Raw genomic sequence first — 15,573 nt, 5'->3', positions numbered from 1 at the left:
TTTTTCAAATGTATCGATCATTTGAAAGAAAGCCTTTTGTTCCAGGTGGCATCAGGCCATTGGATTTCAACAATTTTGAATATGAACCTAGCAAGTTATCTCCAAAGCTTTCACAACCTGTATCAAAGTTCCATGGAGAATGGGATGAATCGGCAATTCAACATTTGGTTGCATTCTACATATTTATAGAAGATTATGAGATTTGTTCCGAAGATTAGGTAATGAAATTGTTTGCTAGGACTTTGAAGGACAATGCAAGACACACATATGAATCATTACCCACACAATGCATCTCATCCTAGAAACAATTTGAACATTGGTTCCTATGTGAATTTCATGATACAAATGAGGAAGATGACGTGTGTTATAAACAAGATGAAAATCAAAGCTGCAACATGGAAGAGGATCCCGACTTGTCTCTACTTGATGCCTTTTTCAATATAGAAAGATATGAAGGCGAGACTTCAACACATTTGTTTTTGAGGATGCTAAACGCTTACCATGAGATTCCATCAAACCTCAAACCTCCTTACAAGGAATTTCTGAACAAAATTGTCAAGTTGAGAATCTCGCCAAAGGACCCTGATGTAAAATTTCTTCTTTAGATTTGTGATGAAGCTATTAAAGATGAAGAAAAGGATGCCAAAGTAAAACAAGAATATAATAATGTTTCAGATCCAAATGTAGAAGAAATTGAAGAAGAATCCAATCATGATGAGACCGGTAAGGAATTAGATTGTGAAGAAAATGGAAATGATGAAGAGGGTTTTCTCAGTGTGGATGAGATTTCGACCTTGTTAGACATGGAATATCAAAAGTATGTCGAAAAGGGTGGTCAAATTTTTCTTCCCGTACTCAAAGAAAATCAGATCAAGGAGAAACAAATTGATGTGTCCTATGAAACATTTAATGAACAAGAAAATCTGTTCATCTTTACAAATCTATATCACTTTCATGAGGAGGAAAACTATGAACCAAAAGGGGCATAAATTTCTCAGAAGGATGACATGTTGGTTGAAGATGTGCATTATGGTTTAAGTATAGAAAGAAATCTATTTGGATACAATTTCAAAGAATTTTCAGATTCCATATATGATGAATTATTAGAAGGTAATGAAGAACATAGCTCTTATATATTTCTTGAGGACAATATGAGCATACATGAAGAAGAAAATGCATCCAGGAAGGATTACAAAATCACTTCAAATCTTTTATGCGGTGAAATAATAGAGAAGCATGACAGAGTATTTTGTGGAGATGAAGTAGAACAACATGTGGCATATGAGCACAAGGAAATTTTATCTCATAGAGATATGCCCAAGCATTCAATGTTTAGACCAATGTTTGAAGAAGGTATTTTATGCAATCAAATATATCAGCACTCTGATGAAGATAACACCTAAATATGATGTTGAAGCTGACACAATTCATGATATGCATTTAGAAGATGATACATCTTCCAATCCATCCTATGAGCAAGAAATATAATCATGCGAAAATAGTTTTGAGAATTTTTCAAGTGTCGTATCCACTCAAAGTCTTGATCAAAGAAAACTTGTATTTCCTGAAAGTATAGTATTTTCAAAATCTTTTTGTGAAGAAAATCAGCATTTGGAGTATGAAGATCGAGCAAATTGTGTGCTAGAAGAAATCCAAGCAGAGAAAGTTGATCTAGATATTGGTATAACAAATCAACTGCATGGGGATCCTCTAGTCAGCAAAGATCACAACATACTTAATGACTTCTCGGCAGCAAAACAAAAGTCAAATACCAAGGATTGCATTCATGAAGCAGAGATAGTAAGTATTGCTCATGATTGTGACACATTTGATACAGGTACGGAGTATAAGAGGCATAAGGTAAGTATTCCTAAAGACTCTATAATAATATTTATTAATAATATGCTTAAGGAAATACTTCTAAATTTTTGTCACATTTTTTTTGGGGATTTTTCTTTTATGCATAGTGATCAAGTAAGTGAAGCAAGAGATATGATATTTGGATTAAATGATAATGAAATTTATTTCTTTTCTATTGATCTTGTTGATAAGACAAAGATAAATTCTAATCCAAAACAAGTGATGAAGGATGATGATAGATTATGCAGTGGTTTGAATTTCGCTAGAATAGCTAATTAGGCAAAGCCGAGATTTAATGCCATGATTAGAAGCAATGAATTATTATGGAATCAAAATCAGATGTTTGACTGAGGGAAGAGTAAATGTTCATTTTTTTTGGAGGGGGGCTTAGGGCCACCCAATTTCATGTGCATCATGCTAAGCATGGGTACATGGTCTACTCTTCCAGAGATAGCTGAAGATCTTGCTATGTCCACAAGGGGCATACGTCCTCAGAAAGAGCCACTGATGGAACTCTAAATTTTGGCAAAATTTTAGAGTCCCAAATATCATGCTAAAGAGGAAAAGTTACTGTTATTATCAGCATTAATGTTAGAATAAAAGGGGATTAGTGAATGGAGAGACAACATGTCAGCATATTATCAAGTTCCATTAAAGCACATGTTATGTATAAGGATGTCATCAATATCTGCTGTTGTATTAATTTAGTACAAAACAGAGCTGGATGCTAATGTTCGACATTATCATGAACAACCAAAAGGCAATGATATTGTTTTGAGAAGTTAAATATTGAACATCATGGAACAACATTGAATTACAGTTGTACAGATCAACCAGCACACCAATCAGAGTCTCATATATCAGATTCAAAATAGCTACAGTTGAAGACATTATGTACAACATTTACTTCATCTATTCTTATTCACAGTAAGAATATGAATATTTCATTTGATATATATTTGTACCATAGTTTTGTAGCGAAAGTATTATCTGCAGTAGTGTCACAAATGGGAAATGCAGATGTAGCAGGTGAATACTCGTGTGGGCAAATATGAATTGGGATGTGCAAGGTCAGATTTGCCAAGTGTATGGAGAGTGGTGAAGGTGTTTCCATTAAAATGTTCGACAAATACAATGTGCTTCAGAACAAGATGATTGATCAGAAGAGCAAGGAATATCTACTGTGCGGTTGATAAAGCATCCTATTGTTCAGTTACATAGAGTGATGGCTAGTAAGATAAAGTATCTGTTAAGTGCAATGAGACTGTTTTTTAAGAAGTATAAACAAAATTGGAGAGTCATTCGAGTTCAACAACCGGAAATGAGTACTGAAAATTTGGAATATGAATATCATGGTGCGATGAACTTTCAGTGGTCCTATATCAAGAAAAATACTGTTGGAGTGTTGACAATATGTGGAACGATTGCTTTGGCAATAAATAATTTTTTGAAGTCCAAAAAATTTCCAATTTTAGAAAATTTTATGTCTTGGACACCTTTAGGCTAGGAGGGAGGAGGTTTAGGTTTGTTTTTTCACCCGATTTTAAGCTTGGTTTTCCAGAACAAGTAATTTTATCCTTAGGCCGAACAAATTTCAAAGAACTATACTTGGCAGGATAAAATTACAAAATTTTGGGAACTTAGACGATTTTATTTTGAAAATTGGATATAATTATATAATCTTTAGCATTTTCAAAATTATTTTTAAAATTTATTTGCTTTGGAAAATTTTAAATTTTTGGTGAAAATTGATTTTGTAATGGTGAAATTGAATTGAAATCGATTTTGGATGCAAGGAAAAAATGATTTATTTTTGTTAAAAAATAAATAAATTAAAATAGCATGGCAAAATTGATTTTGGATTAAATTGCAAAAATTAACATTAGATGGATTAAATTTGCCTTGAAGATTTTAAAGTCTTTAAAGAAATTAGTAATTTGAAATTGAAAAAATCAATTTTGGCTTGCCAAATTTGATTTTTAATGATATATTAATTACTAAATTGTCATTAAATGAAAATGTTTAGCATCTCCAAGGCTTTATTAATTTTATTTTTGCAATTTTGGTCTAACTGGCAATTTAATAATGCAAATCTCATTGTGGCAAAATTAATTTTTGGCTTATCATTTAATTGGGACTAGATTGTGCACTAATTAATGTTTTTTGTTTTTTTCCTCTCCTAGGTGCAAATCGGCCAACTAGGGAAGGCAAGTGAATTGGGTATAAGAAGACTCTCCTTGCCCTTGTCTCTTCATTCTTCCATCTTCCTCTTCCATGCTTGGAGTAGCTCTTCCTCCTTGGATGATTTTTGGCAAAGAGCAGATTTGCATATTGGAGCAGCTCTTCTTCCTTGGCGTTTTTTTATAGGGCAGTTCTTGGCGATTTTTATAAGACAGATCTGATTTTCCTTGCCCTAGATGATTCTTGATTAATGTCTGATTTCCATAGAGAGCTGCGAATTTTGTGGAGCCGAAATTTGTGGAAGTCTGATTTTTTTGAGGAGCTGCGATTTTGCATCAGATCTGGACAGTATTATTTGGCAAAGGAAATAGGTGATTAAAGTTTGATTTTTTGGCACATGCATGGGCAATTTCAAGTGGGCAGAATTTTGATTTCTTCAGCTAGGGCATCAATATTTGTAAAGGGCTTGAAATTCTTATTTCTGATCCAAAATTCAAAAGAAGACCCGACCATTAATAAAAGGTAAGATCAATTCATTTAGAGTTGAAAGTGGTCTTTAAGCGGATTTCGCTCTTTTGTTCTTGTCTAGTTTTGCTTCTCTTGGTTCTTCTTGCATTCATCATCCACCACTTCATCATCCCATCCTAGGTTGAAGATTAGAGATTGATAAGTGTAGAATTCATGATAGAGCATTTAGCGAGGCAAAAATAAGCTAGACCACCCTAGGTTGAAGTTGGGAGATATAAGTGTAGTCCATCCTAGGGTAACGAAGAGATAAAAATAAGTGGTAGGCCCACCCCTAGGTTGAAGATTGGAGATTGATAAGTGTAGTGATAGGATTTGGCAAGGTAGAAATAAGTGTAAAATCCATCGATCGAAAGAAGGTTGGAGATCGATAAGGGTAGTCCATAACACTTAGAACGAAGGGACAGAAATAAGTGTTTAGGATGGTAGATGTTAGTGCAAGCAAGAACCCTAAAGGAACAAATACTAAGAAAGACAAAGAGGATATGATGCCCAAAACCACCTTCTTCTAAAAAATGAGGTGAAATTTCGATACCAATGTCGGTACAGTAAATATGATATAGGTAAAGGATAGACTAAAGGAAGAACAATTACCCATGGCAAAGATCTACAAAAGCAGACTTGGCTGTACGAAGGAAAGAAAGGAGTCACAGTGGCAGACTTCAAATCAGAATATGGCAATCTCATGGTGCTTCTTAGCCGAATCATGGGCTTAGCTCAAGGTATGCAATTTGCAAACTAGATGTACTTCTTTATTGATGAAATTGTAAATGGTAAGGGCTAATTTGATTGGGCTAGAATTATAAGTGAAAATCTAGAATTACAACTTAGGGCAGTGCAAAACTAGAAGCCATTCCACATGGGGTCCTAGCCCTTCTATTTGATTGCAAGTTGACAAAGGTTGAAGTGTGAGCTTTGGTGAAGAATGAAATCGGGTGAAGGGCGAATTTGATTGAAGATTGAGATTCAGGAAGACCCACAATTTCAAGAAAGAGTGGATTAGTAGAAGAGATTTGAAAATATTTGAGGCTAGGCAAGGCTTGGCTATTCGTGCAAGCTAGCTTGGTTGAATTCAAATGGGAAGGTTGGAAGACCAGGAAGGCAAGGATAATGGGAGGGATTAAGTTCGATTTCAAGGTAGTGGCCAAGAGCAAGGCTCTCAAGTTGCAAGTTCGCATCCAGGGAAGCCACCGAGGCCAAGACAAGATTACCCCAAGTGCATGAAGACCTCATCTTGTCAGGGTTATGACATCAAGTACAAGCAAGTACGGTGATGAGAAAGTTTTTGAGGACAAACTCAAGCATCTAAGGCTTCACCTTATCTCAAGGATTAAATAGATTTATAAGATAAGGTTGGTGAGGTGGCACTTTCATGTGCATGCAATCAAATCATGCCAAGTGTCCTATGTTCTCATTGGTTTACAAATTATTGTAATTTTCTCATTGGCCCACAAAGTTGGTGCCTTCATTTAATTGGTTGAATAATGGCAACCCTAACTAGGGTTTGTAAGATATAATCTTGGCCCTTGATTTTTCCTTTTAATCTCGGCCATTCATTGTAATTTGGAGCCTCTATATAAGGCCATTTTGCTCTCATTTGTGAAGGAGTTATGTTGGAGAATTGTTGCCAAAATACTATCAAAATTGTTCTCTATTCATTGTTGTGGCTTGCATGGTGGATATATATGATCATTTTGGTGTATTGCATGGTTCTTCTCATCTCTCCAATTAAAAGTAGGATTTCATTTCATGTTGCTAGAGTAGAAGTAGATGGCTAATTGTATGGTGATATTAGTAGAAGTTTGATAGGGATCTATAACTAGGCCACTAGCATCCTAGCGGCTTGTTGGTAAGCCTTGTGTGGTAAACTAGTTCTTTTTCCTTTGAATCATTGCATCTATGAGGGTGGAGCTGCTGGTAAACTTTCATTAGATTCGATCCCCGTCCATTTGCTAATCTTTCCATTCATAGGAGTAGGAGTATAATAGCGAGTAGTTGATTAGTCGAGGTTTTGAAGAAGAAGGTTAAGAAAGCATAAGCCATTTGAACACTCACCCTTCATCACCATCAACATCAACATCATCTGGCCCTTGTACCGAATCACCATTACCATCATCCCAAAATCCAAGTTGTCCTTGAAGGAATGACGTAAGCCTGCCTACGTGATTACCAGCAAATCACATCGATATACTGAGTTAGTATCCACAAGTGTAAGGAACATTGGAGTTATTCTCATGTCCCATGACTATTAACTTTTCAAGAGAGGAATTGTGTGTTTGATACTTCGTATCAAATATTCAATTGCTAATATGTAATGCAGTGGTACAAAACTGACATCAACACATCTCAGTCTAAGCTTCTTCGAATGAGTGCTCTGTCTACCTTGTGTATCATTTTCAAGTCCATTAATCACTGTCACCTTTTGGTTTCCCTTTTCAAATCCTTTCCAAAAGCAGAACGGTGATAGGGCCAAGCTTTAAGATACATTGCTTTTGAATTCTACTACTATACTACATTCTTCAACATCTATTTTTATTCTATGTTAGTGCATATCCTAGTTAGATTATTATAAATTTTTATCTGATAAAGATCATTTATAACTTGCTGTCCATTGGAGTAAACTAATATATGGTGATTTTGTTTCAGGAGGTTCAGAGTTCAGAATAAAGCAAAGTTAGGTTTCATATAGTGAATCTTGAGGCACTTAAGAGATCTGCAAACACAAATTATTTTTCCAGTCAAATACATTTCAGCTAGCTCAATAAAACAAAATAAGATTTCTTCAACAGAGTTGTGCTGGAAATCAGTATTTTTTTGTCTATAATATAATTGTAATTTATAAAATGACCCTGATCTTGATCTATTTTAGAGAGTAGTCCTATTATAAATGCTTCTTGTGAGTGATTGATTATCAAGAATTTATCTTACAAGTAGCATATTGTGCAAGCCTAAGTACTTTTTTTATATGCAGAATGGAAGTGAATATTGTGGACTGTTCTTTTAATTTTGCTTTCTGAACTTGACTGTTATTGCGCAACAGTGGTAATCTTGTTGTGAGAAGGCAAGCACTACTTCCTAGAGTACTTTCAGTTTCTGATGGTGCTGCCATTGCAAGAAAGCCTTTCAAATCTCCCTGTCCTAATGGTCAGGCTGACAAGAATGAAGAACTTACCCGGCGCCTTTTTGCGCGGAAAAGATTTGTCCCATGGGGTGGGCAGAAGCCAGTCTTGGTTCCGATCACTAATTTGCCATTGGTTTCAAAGCTCACTGCCAAAGAGTTTGAGGAGGAGGAGCCATGTCTTCCTCCTGGCATTGAGCCTCTTGTCTTGTGGCATCCAGAATACACAGATGATGCTGGAGTAGAGTCTGATCCAATTATAGTGGATCCCATCCTTGCTCGTTTTCTTCGTCCACATCAAAGGTACAAATATAGAACCTTTTCCTATGTCACCCCAGCATTGCTTTTTAATTAATTTTTTCTCACTCCTTGCTGTTTATGGAAGCAACTTCACATGGAATCTATGTAGTTCTTGGATGTTAAATAGCTGTTCTCATTGAAATACTAGATAATAGACAGAAATTTATTAATCTTACTGAAAACTATTTGCTGCAGCAATGGCACTGTCTAACTATTTATAATGATAGCAACATCACGTTTTTAAACCCATGAAATACACAACAATGTGGAAAGTAATGTAGAGAATTTTAAATTTTCGGACCAGAATACCTAGAATTGCAACAAACTAAAACTCAAAACACAAATAAACAGATTGCACAATATTTATCCTGGGAAAAGCCTCCACTTGAGGGAAAAATCCAGCCACACCAGAAAATTAGATCTTTTATTGAATACTAAGAATAATGCTTCACAAGCTAAGCCAAATGAATGTCTTCTTCACTCAGACTGATCACACAACAGACATTTACAGATAAGGAAGTTCTTTACAATATAATGAAAGCCTTTAGTGAGATACTTAAATCACTCACAAGGGTTTACCACACGATGAGTTCAGAATAAAGAGACAAGAATCTCTGAAACAATTCAGAAAGACTAATGTAGAATTCTCTTCACACACAGAACATGCTGAACTCTGTTATCATAAATATCACCTTCAATACGCTGTGCAAAGATCATATAGCTGGTCATATATTGAATCCATGTACAACCCTTTTCTTGCCCTTAGCAACTTTCCATCACCATAAGACAAAACCCGACACATCATCTTGTGACTTCGGCAGTTACCATCCCTTATTATAAAAAATTGATGAGTGCTTCAAAAATGCCAACTGCATACTCAAAGATCGGAAATCTGAGAATGAACATGCTTCTCATCTCTGCCATAGACCTCCCATTGAAAAATCTGGCCATGTCGGAAAGAATAGATTCTAAAGTGGAATACAGAAAGACCATACCATTCCATGACAATGAGCCGTTAATTGTCCAGGCACCAGGTAAGACACCTCATTTGTAATTTGAGCCACCACAAACATCAAGAAGTCCTGATGCCGTGTCATCTCCAACCCAAGGGAATACAAAACAAAATACTTTGATTATACAACCAATTCATACCAAGAAGCGCATAGACTCCTCCTTGTAGAGTACAAATGAGCATGTTTCATTACCCTAACTGCCAATCATTGAGAAGCGAGCAAATCCACATGATACATAATAGGAGCCACCTCAGACATGACACCAAGTCACCTCATACCCTTCTTTGAATAATAAGCACATAGCATGTAATAAACTCTGACTAACCTGGACAGAAATCTTAAATATTTGCTGAAAGAATTTGGTCAAACACTTAGTGTACATTCTCTGATATTTGTACTGTGTAGCCACTGCAATTCTAACTATACTATCACCAGTTTCAAAATCTGAATAAAATTGAATAACCTTGAAACTCCAGTACTATAACATCAATATTTATCAGATTTAATAATGAATAGGAAACAAAATACCATTGCAGTACGGCACCTGGGAGGAGTTGGGATTTGATAACACTTATTCCAAATGTTATTACAATGCATCAGACAGAGATAAAAAGAAGAAACCTGAAGTCAGTTTTGGTATAAACCGAGCTGGTGGACGGTGAATGTAAGACGGCCTGGGCTATTCTGTCACAGCTGTGACTTCCCTGCTGAGCGTGGAGTTGGGTTGACCACCATGGATAACGTCTGATATTGTGAGTTCTGATGCAGCCCGCAGCACCCCATATTTGCAGTCACTGACCCGTAAGGATATCACTTCATTGGCGTCCACGGTACTGAGAAGAAGGTTGCCGACTGAGGGTGAGAAGAGCTGCTAATGGCTCCTCCTGTAGTTGAGATGCTGTGTTCTGACTTGATTGTATATTGCCCTCCAAACCGTTGGCAGGATTCATGTGCCCAATCTCATATATTCTTCTCAAATCCGAACACTATTTCTTTAGCTGGCAAACTAACTGTCCTTCGAATGGAGATTAAACAATGCATTCAAAATCATATTCTGCTATGTATCCTCGACTGTGCTTACTTCCAACTAGGAGCATCTATGATCACATTCATATTTGCCGATTTCTACCTGGATTGTGTATAGCTTTAAAGAGGAAAGATTGGGGTGCCATCCAAATTCCTCGGAAAACTAAACTCAAGGGATTTCATCCTCAGAGTTTCTGACCAGTCACATTAAAGCAACCAGAACATGTCAATGTATTGATTTCATAAATTCATGTGTTCAAATCCCAAGGCTAAGTCTCTTATTTATAACCTCGAAGTGAGGGAAAAGCATTGGAATAAGAGATGTGGGATAAAACAACAATTTCGTCCTGTAGTCACTTAAGTCACTTTATAAAGTAAATGACTTTAAAGTTTATAAACATAAAGTAACTTTATCAAAGAACTTTTAATTTAATAAATGATGCACTTAAGATAAATTTCTTGTGTGACTGGTAAGCATCCTGATTGTTGATGCCGTTAATCTATCCAGATGTGGAGATAGATTAACCCGGCACCATAGCACTAGTGCGGAGAAGGGGACATGACATAGCAATACTTGTAACTGCTCAAAGAAAGAAAACGGGCAACATGAAGATGGTATCATATGAGTGGAATAAACAGCTCGAAGTCGAGCACAATAACACTATAATACCAGTTACAGGAAGAGATGGTTCATCTTCAGAAAAAATACAAAGCCTCTACTTGAAAGGACCGAAACATGGTAAATACTATCTGAAAGATCTGATGTAGCTCCGGATAGTTCACAACTGAGATACCAGAAATGAATAGAACATCAACACAGCTATGAATGAGATCCCTTGCAGCTATCAAAATCATAACAGATATCCTGTCTTCCTGTAATCAATGTTTGCATGGATTTTAATCTATGTATGGTATAATGTTGATAGCTGTAGCTTGTTGGCTCTACAGTATTTCGTTAAGCTTATTGGAATGAGGGTATGGTGCTCTCTTGGGCAGTCAAATTGTTAAGCCTTTCTTTTATTGTAGTTCATGTTACTGATTGGTTAAGAAGTTTAGAGACAAGTTCACAAAATTCTGTTGCTATAAGTGCAGGGAAGGTGTACAATTTATGTTTGAATGCGTGGCAGGCTTGCGAGATTTCTCAAGGGTTGATAAGAATCATGCTGGCTGCATTCTAGCAGATGACATGGGGTGAAAGTCTAGCCTATTCTTTATCTGATTTGTGCTTTATCAATTGTCATGTATAGGAGAAGTTATTAGATGTACAGTGCCCTTTTATATAAAACTAGTAAGCTCTTTGCCAAACTTTATTTATTGAAATGCATTAAAATAAAAAAACTTGCAGTTTGGGGAAGACATTACAGTCAATTACACTTTTATACACCATGCTCCATCAAGGCTTTGATGGAAAACCGATGGCCAGAAGAGTGATAATTGTTACTCCAACAAGCCTTGTAAGCAACTGGGAATCAGAAATAAAGAAATGGCTTGAAGGACGAGTCCATGTCATTGCAATGTGCGAGACAAGCCGTTCAGATGTTTTATCAGGAATTAACAATTTTTTGGACCCTCGTAGTCAATACCAGGTAGGAGCTTTCTTTTTTAACTTATTTTCTCAAGCATTGCTTTTTCAATTTTGTCATATGCTACATTCTCATGCATGGTAGCAAAAGTCTTTCAAGTGGGAAAAAAATGGCGTTCTTTTCTTTTCTTGCATCTGTAAAACCACAAGTTGCCAAAGTTTCAGTTGAATATTTCTGCTAATTCATGAAGCTGGGGAACCGACTTCATATCTTTATTCATGAGTATGGTCTGTCATATAGAATCATGATATTTTGTATGAAAACTCTAATTCATAGAGTAACATTACAACATGCAAGGTTAAGTTTGTGTTTTTTTGGACAACAATAAAGTGAAAGAAAGAAAGGAAGAAATCATTTAAAATCCAGGAGGCTAAAGATAGCCTATGGATTAGACTGCCTCACAAGCTGATTTCTGCGTTTCGACTATTTTCTTATACAACTTGATGACGAGAGACCTCAACTGGTCAACTGTTCCCTTTTTGAAAGAAAAACAATCCAAGAGTTAGCTATCAACATATTTACATAACTAACCCTGCTTCCTTGAAGGCATCACACTCTAAAATGAAATTCTTTTCTGTTTTCACTTTTTTGGAAATGCAAAAAATTCACTCTATCATTTCCCAGGCTTCTTTTGGTCTTTTTCAACTTCTGGTTTTGCAATAAAGTTGATTTTTGTTAGTTCTTTACTGAGCAATAAGAATTTTTCCTTTGAAAGAGATATTTGCCCCTATGTACATTTTTGATAATGATTACGAGGTGTTACACTCTTCAATGTAATACTTGTTTTTCTACTTAGCTTTTTGTCTCAAGAGTGCTTGTGGAACTCAACAAAAAATAAGACCTTTATCTCTTTATCATTCATAGAGCACATGTTCAAGTCAATATACCATTTACTAAAATAATTTTTGTTTTGCCACATCCAAGTCTTCTTTCCTTTGTACAATATGTTATTGAAGACCACCTTAGGCCGTCTGCCCTCTTCCACTTGCTTTATTCTTTTTAAGTATCTTAATGAGTTGCACCACAACAATTGTCTGTAGAGGAGCAGCCCCCACTTAACCTAATATAATTCTCAATTTCCTTCCACTGTAAATCAGAGGTATTGCTGGCCCACAATTGACAACCAGAATACAACTGAAAGCACTAACAAGTTGAGAAGAGTTTGGGTAGTTTTCCAATCCTTTAGCTCTGCTTCATTACATCTGTTTTGGAAAGCACAAAACGCTTTCCGACCTTCCAAAGTAGGATTCTCTCTGCAACCTTCTCAACTTAATTTTTTGTTGAAGTCAATTATAAGGGATTTGTAATTTGTCACTTCTTCAAGAGTACTACCTTCAAAGTAAAACTTATGTTGGTTATGTTTTCTTTTGTTAGAGAAAATAATCAGTTTTGTAAGTTCTGCCACCTTGTAAGTTCTGCCACTATTCAGGTTTACCAAATTTATAAACCAAAAGTGAGGGGCCAAGGGGCAGTCTTGCTTGATGCCGGTTTCACTCCTAAATCTTCTGGAGACGCCAGATGAAGTTCTGATTCTAATTCTAATCTCCTCATACAGCCTATGAATGACCGCTCTAAGATGAGTAGGTACCCTAAGTTCTTTATCCAGTGCCAAAACTTATCTCTAGGCACTGTGTCAAAAGCTTTTTTGAAATCTACAAGGAAGCGAAATGATTCCTCTTTTTTTCCCAAACCATTTCAATGATGTGCCTTAAGGTTATACTGCGATCTCTTTCATCTGCCTGCTTGCTAATTCTATTTTCTAGCATACTTCCAAACAACTTTGCAAACAAAGGATTTATGCATAGTTGCATGGGTACGCCTACCCAGACCACTGGACGTGTACCGGATACTGGGAGATGTTTCCTGTACCAGGTACTTCCTGGGGTACGTAACCTGCAAGGGAAAATGCCACGTCAGCACTTGATAATTTTTTCAGGGGCAAAACAGTTTCATCTTGCTGTTTTTTGTTTGTGTAACAGCTTGCTGTTTATGAAGCATAAATTAATATGTAATGAGTTTTAACTATGATACAATATTTTCAATTGATTAACAGTGAAGAGTAAACTGCTAAACTTTATCACTATTCTGGTTAGAAATTTAATATTTACCATTTACAATATGTTGTTAAATGATTTATAATCTTCCTGTTCATATTTAAAGTCTTCCTTCGCTGTTATGCATTGAGATTCAAAACATATAGGATTTCCAATTTTTTGATTTTCAATAAGCATATATATTCTTTCAAACATATTGCAAATTTGAAACTGAAACAGTGATAACATACACATCTGCAAACATATCACTGTTCTTGAAAACTCAATGTCATGACTCATATTTTCAGGTTTGCTATAACATATTTAAATTATAATTAAAAAATTGACGTACCCGTACCCCTGTCCCCTATTTTGAAAAATTGTCATACCCGTACACAAAGTACCCCTGTACCCCCGTCGCCATGCAACTGTGGATTTATGACAAAGGTCTTATAATTGGAGGGATTATTAAGGTCACCACTCTTGGAAAGAGGAATGGAAAGGTTAGTTGTCCAATCTAAAGGAAACCCTTGCTGAATAATGTTGAAATTTTTTGAAATGTGAGTTGCCAATGTATTCATGCCCCACTTTAGATACTCTGCTTGAAGATGAACTCAGTCTCTTTCCAACACTTAACTTCTTGATACCCATCTCAACCTCTTGCATAGGGGAAATTCTTAGTAGATCGGATGGTCAACCTTAGAATCCAAATTGCCTTGCATAATTAAACTACTGAGAAGCTGTAATATTATTTACCATTTCCATTTTTCTCGGTTGCAGCTTTTTCCAAAAATGTCTTGGGATTATTTTGACAAAAAGGAAGATTAACTCTGCCTTCGTTGTGACCATGAAATCAAGTTTTTACTTTCTTAAAATTTCTTTGTAAGTTTAGATGTATTTTTCTTTGACTCTTTCAATCTCTCCATGTCTTTTTGCATTCTTCATTAAATGAAGTATTAACTGGAAGAAACAATTTGTTTCAGATTTCTTCTTTTTTACCCTTGCACACTCATCATGTGCACTTTGAATCAAGTTTGTTTACATGTGACTATGAAGGCCATGGAGCTAAATTTTCTCCCTAAAATGTTATACTTTTAAGAATCTAAAGTAATAAAAATTATAAAAATAAAATAATATTATATTAAGTTTGAATACTGCATAACAAATTTTCGTGGACACATGCAAATGCAAATACAAATACGGATATGGATATGACCACTTTTTGAGACCTCAGATAAGGATACAGTTGGATACAACATTAATGAAAAATATATTCACATATATTCAACACTATATTTAAAACAATTTTCTAAGTTATTAGAGGAGAGTTTCATTACTTCAAAAACAATATAGACACATAAATGCTACATAATCTTAAGTTAAGTTAACACTTCAGAATATTAAAAAAAGTAGAGCTGTATTGAAAGATAACCCCCAAAAATGGGTCTTTGAAATAGAAAAACATTTCAGTTGTCTTTCTCATTTGGTGTAGGTTTTATTTATACCCACAAAAATCTAAAAAAACTGCATAATGAAAGTTTTTAAAAATTGAATTTGGGGTTATTTACGTCAATTTAAAAATAAAAATAAAATCACATAGTATTCAACACAGTTAGGAAATCATAGTTTTTTTGGGCAGGCATGGGTATGCTATCTGACGTGTATCTGGGCCGTATCAGATATGTATCCAAATTGGATATTGGGATACGTGCGCCCAAGGACAGACAGGAGTATCCAACTACTTTATGATAAATTTGAAAACATTACAGTATACATTATGTCTCAAGTTTATGTTAGTGTTTGAGTTGGTAAAGATAAAATTTGAATTCAAAGTTTGACTAAAATAAATTTAGGATTTTTGTTGAGGAATGTAAGGTCTTTAGGTAGAGTATTCTTATTTGCTTATTCTCAGATATTTGTTTTGACAATCTGAC

At 35.4% G+C, this 15,573-nt stretch overlaps 1 protein-coding gene across 2 annotated transcripts in view; it reads left to right on the top strand.

Moving 5' to 3' along the window:
• Positions 1-15,573, top strand: part of RAD54 (DNA repair/recombination protein) — a 115,507-nt gene that overhangs the window by 35,126 nt on the left and 64,808 nt on the right. Inside the window, exons 2-4 of one of the 2 annotated variants that reach the window (XM_089818419.1) lie at positions 7,607-7,987; positions 11,116-11,214; positions 11,369-11,609. In XM_089818419.1, coding sequence (XP_089674545.1) covers positions 7,607-7,987; positions 11,116-11,214; positions 11,369-11,609 — 721 coding nt within the window. The remainder of the gene's footprint in view (positions 1-7,606; positions 7,988-11,115; positions 11,215-11,368; positions 11,610-15,573) is intronic. The other variant, XM_089818420.1, reaches the window with a different exon arrangement.

Source organism: Cupressus sempervirens, chromosome 3, assembly GCF_028749045.1.
Source record: "Cupressus sempervirens isolate cs-2001-9-10 chromosome 3, ASM2874904v1, whole genome shotgun sequence".
Taxonomy (NCBI): domain Eukaryota; kingdom Viridiplantae; phylum Streptophyta; class Pinopsida; order Cupressales; family Cupressaceae; genus Cupressus; species Cupressus sempervirens.
The sequence above is the reverse complement of the archived record's forward strand: the minus strand, read 5'-3'. Positions and strand labels throughout refer to the sequence as shown.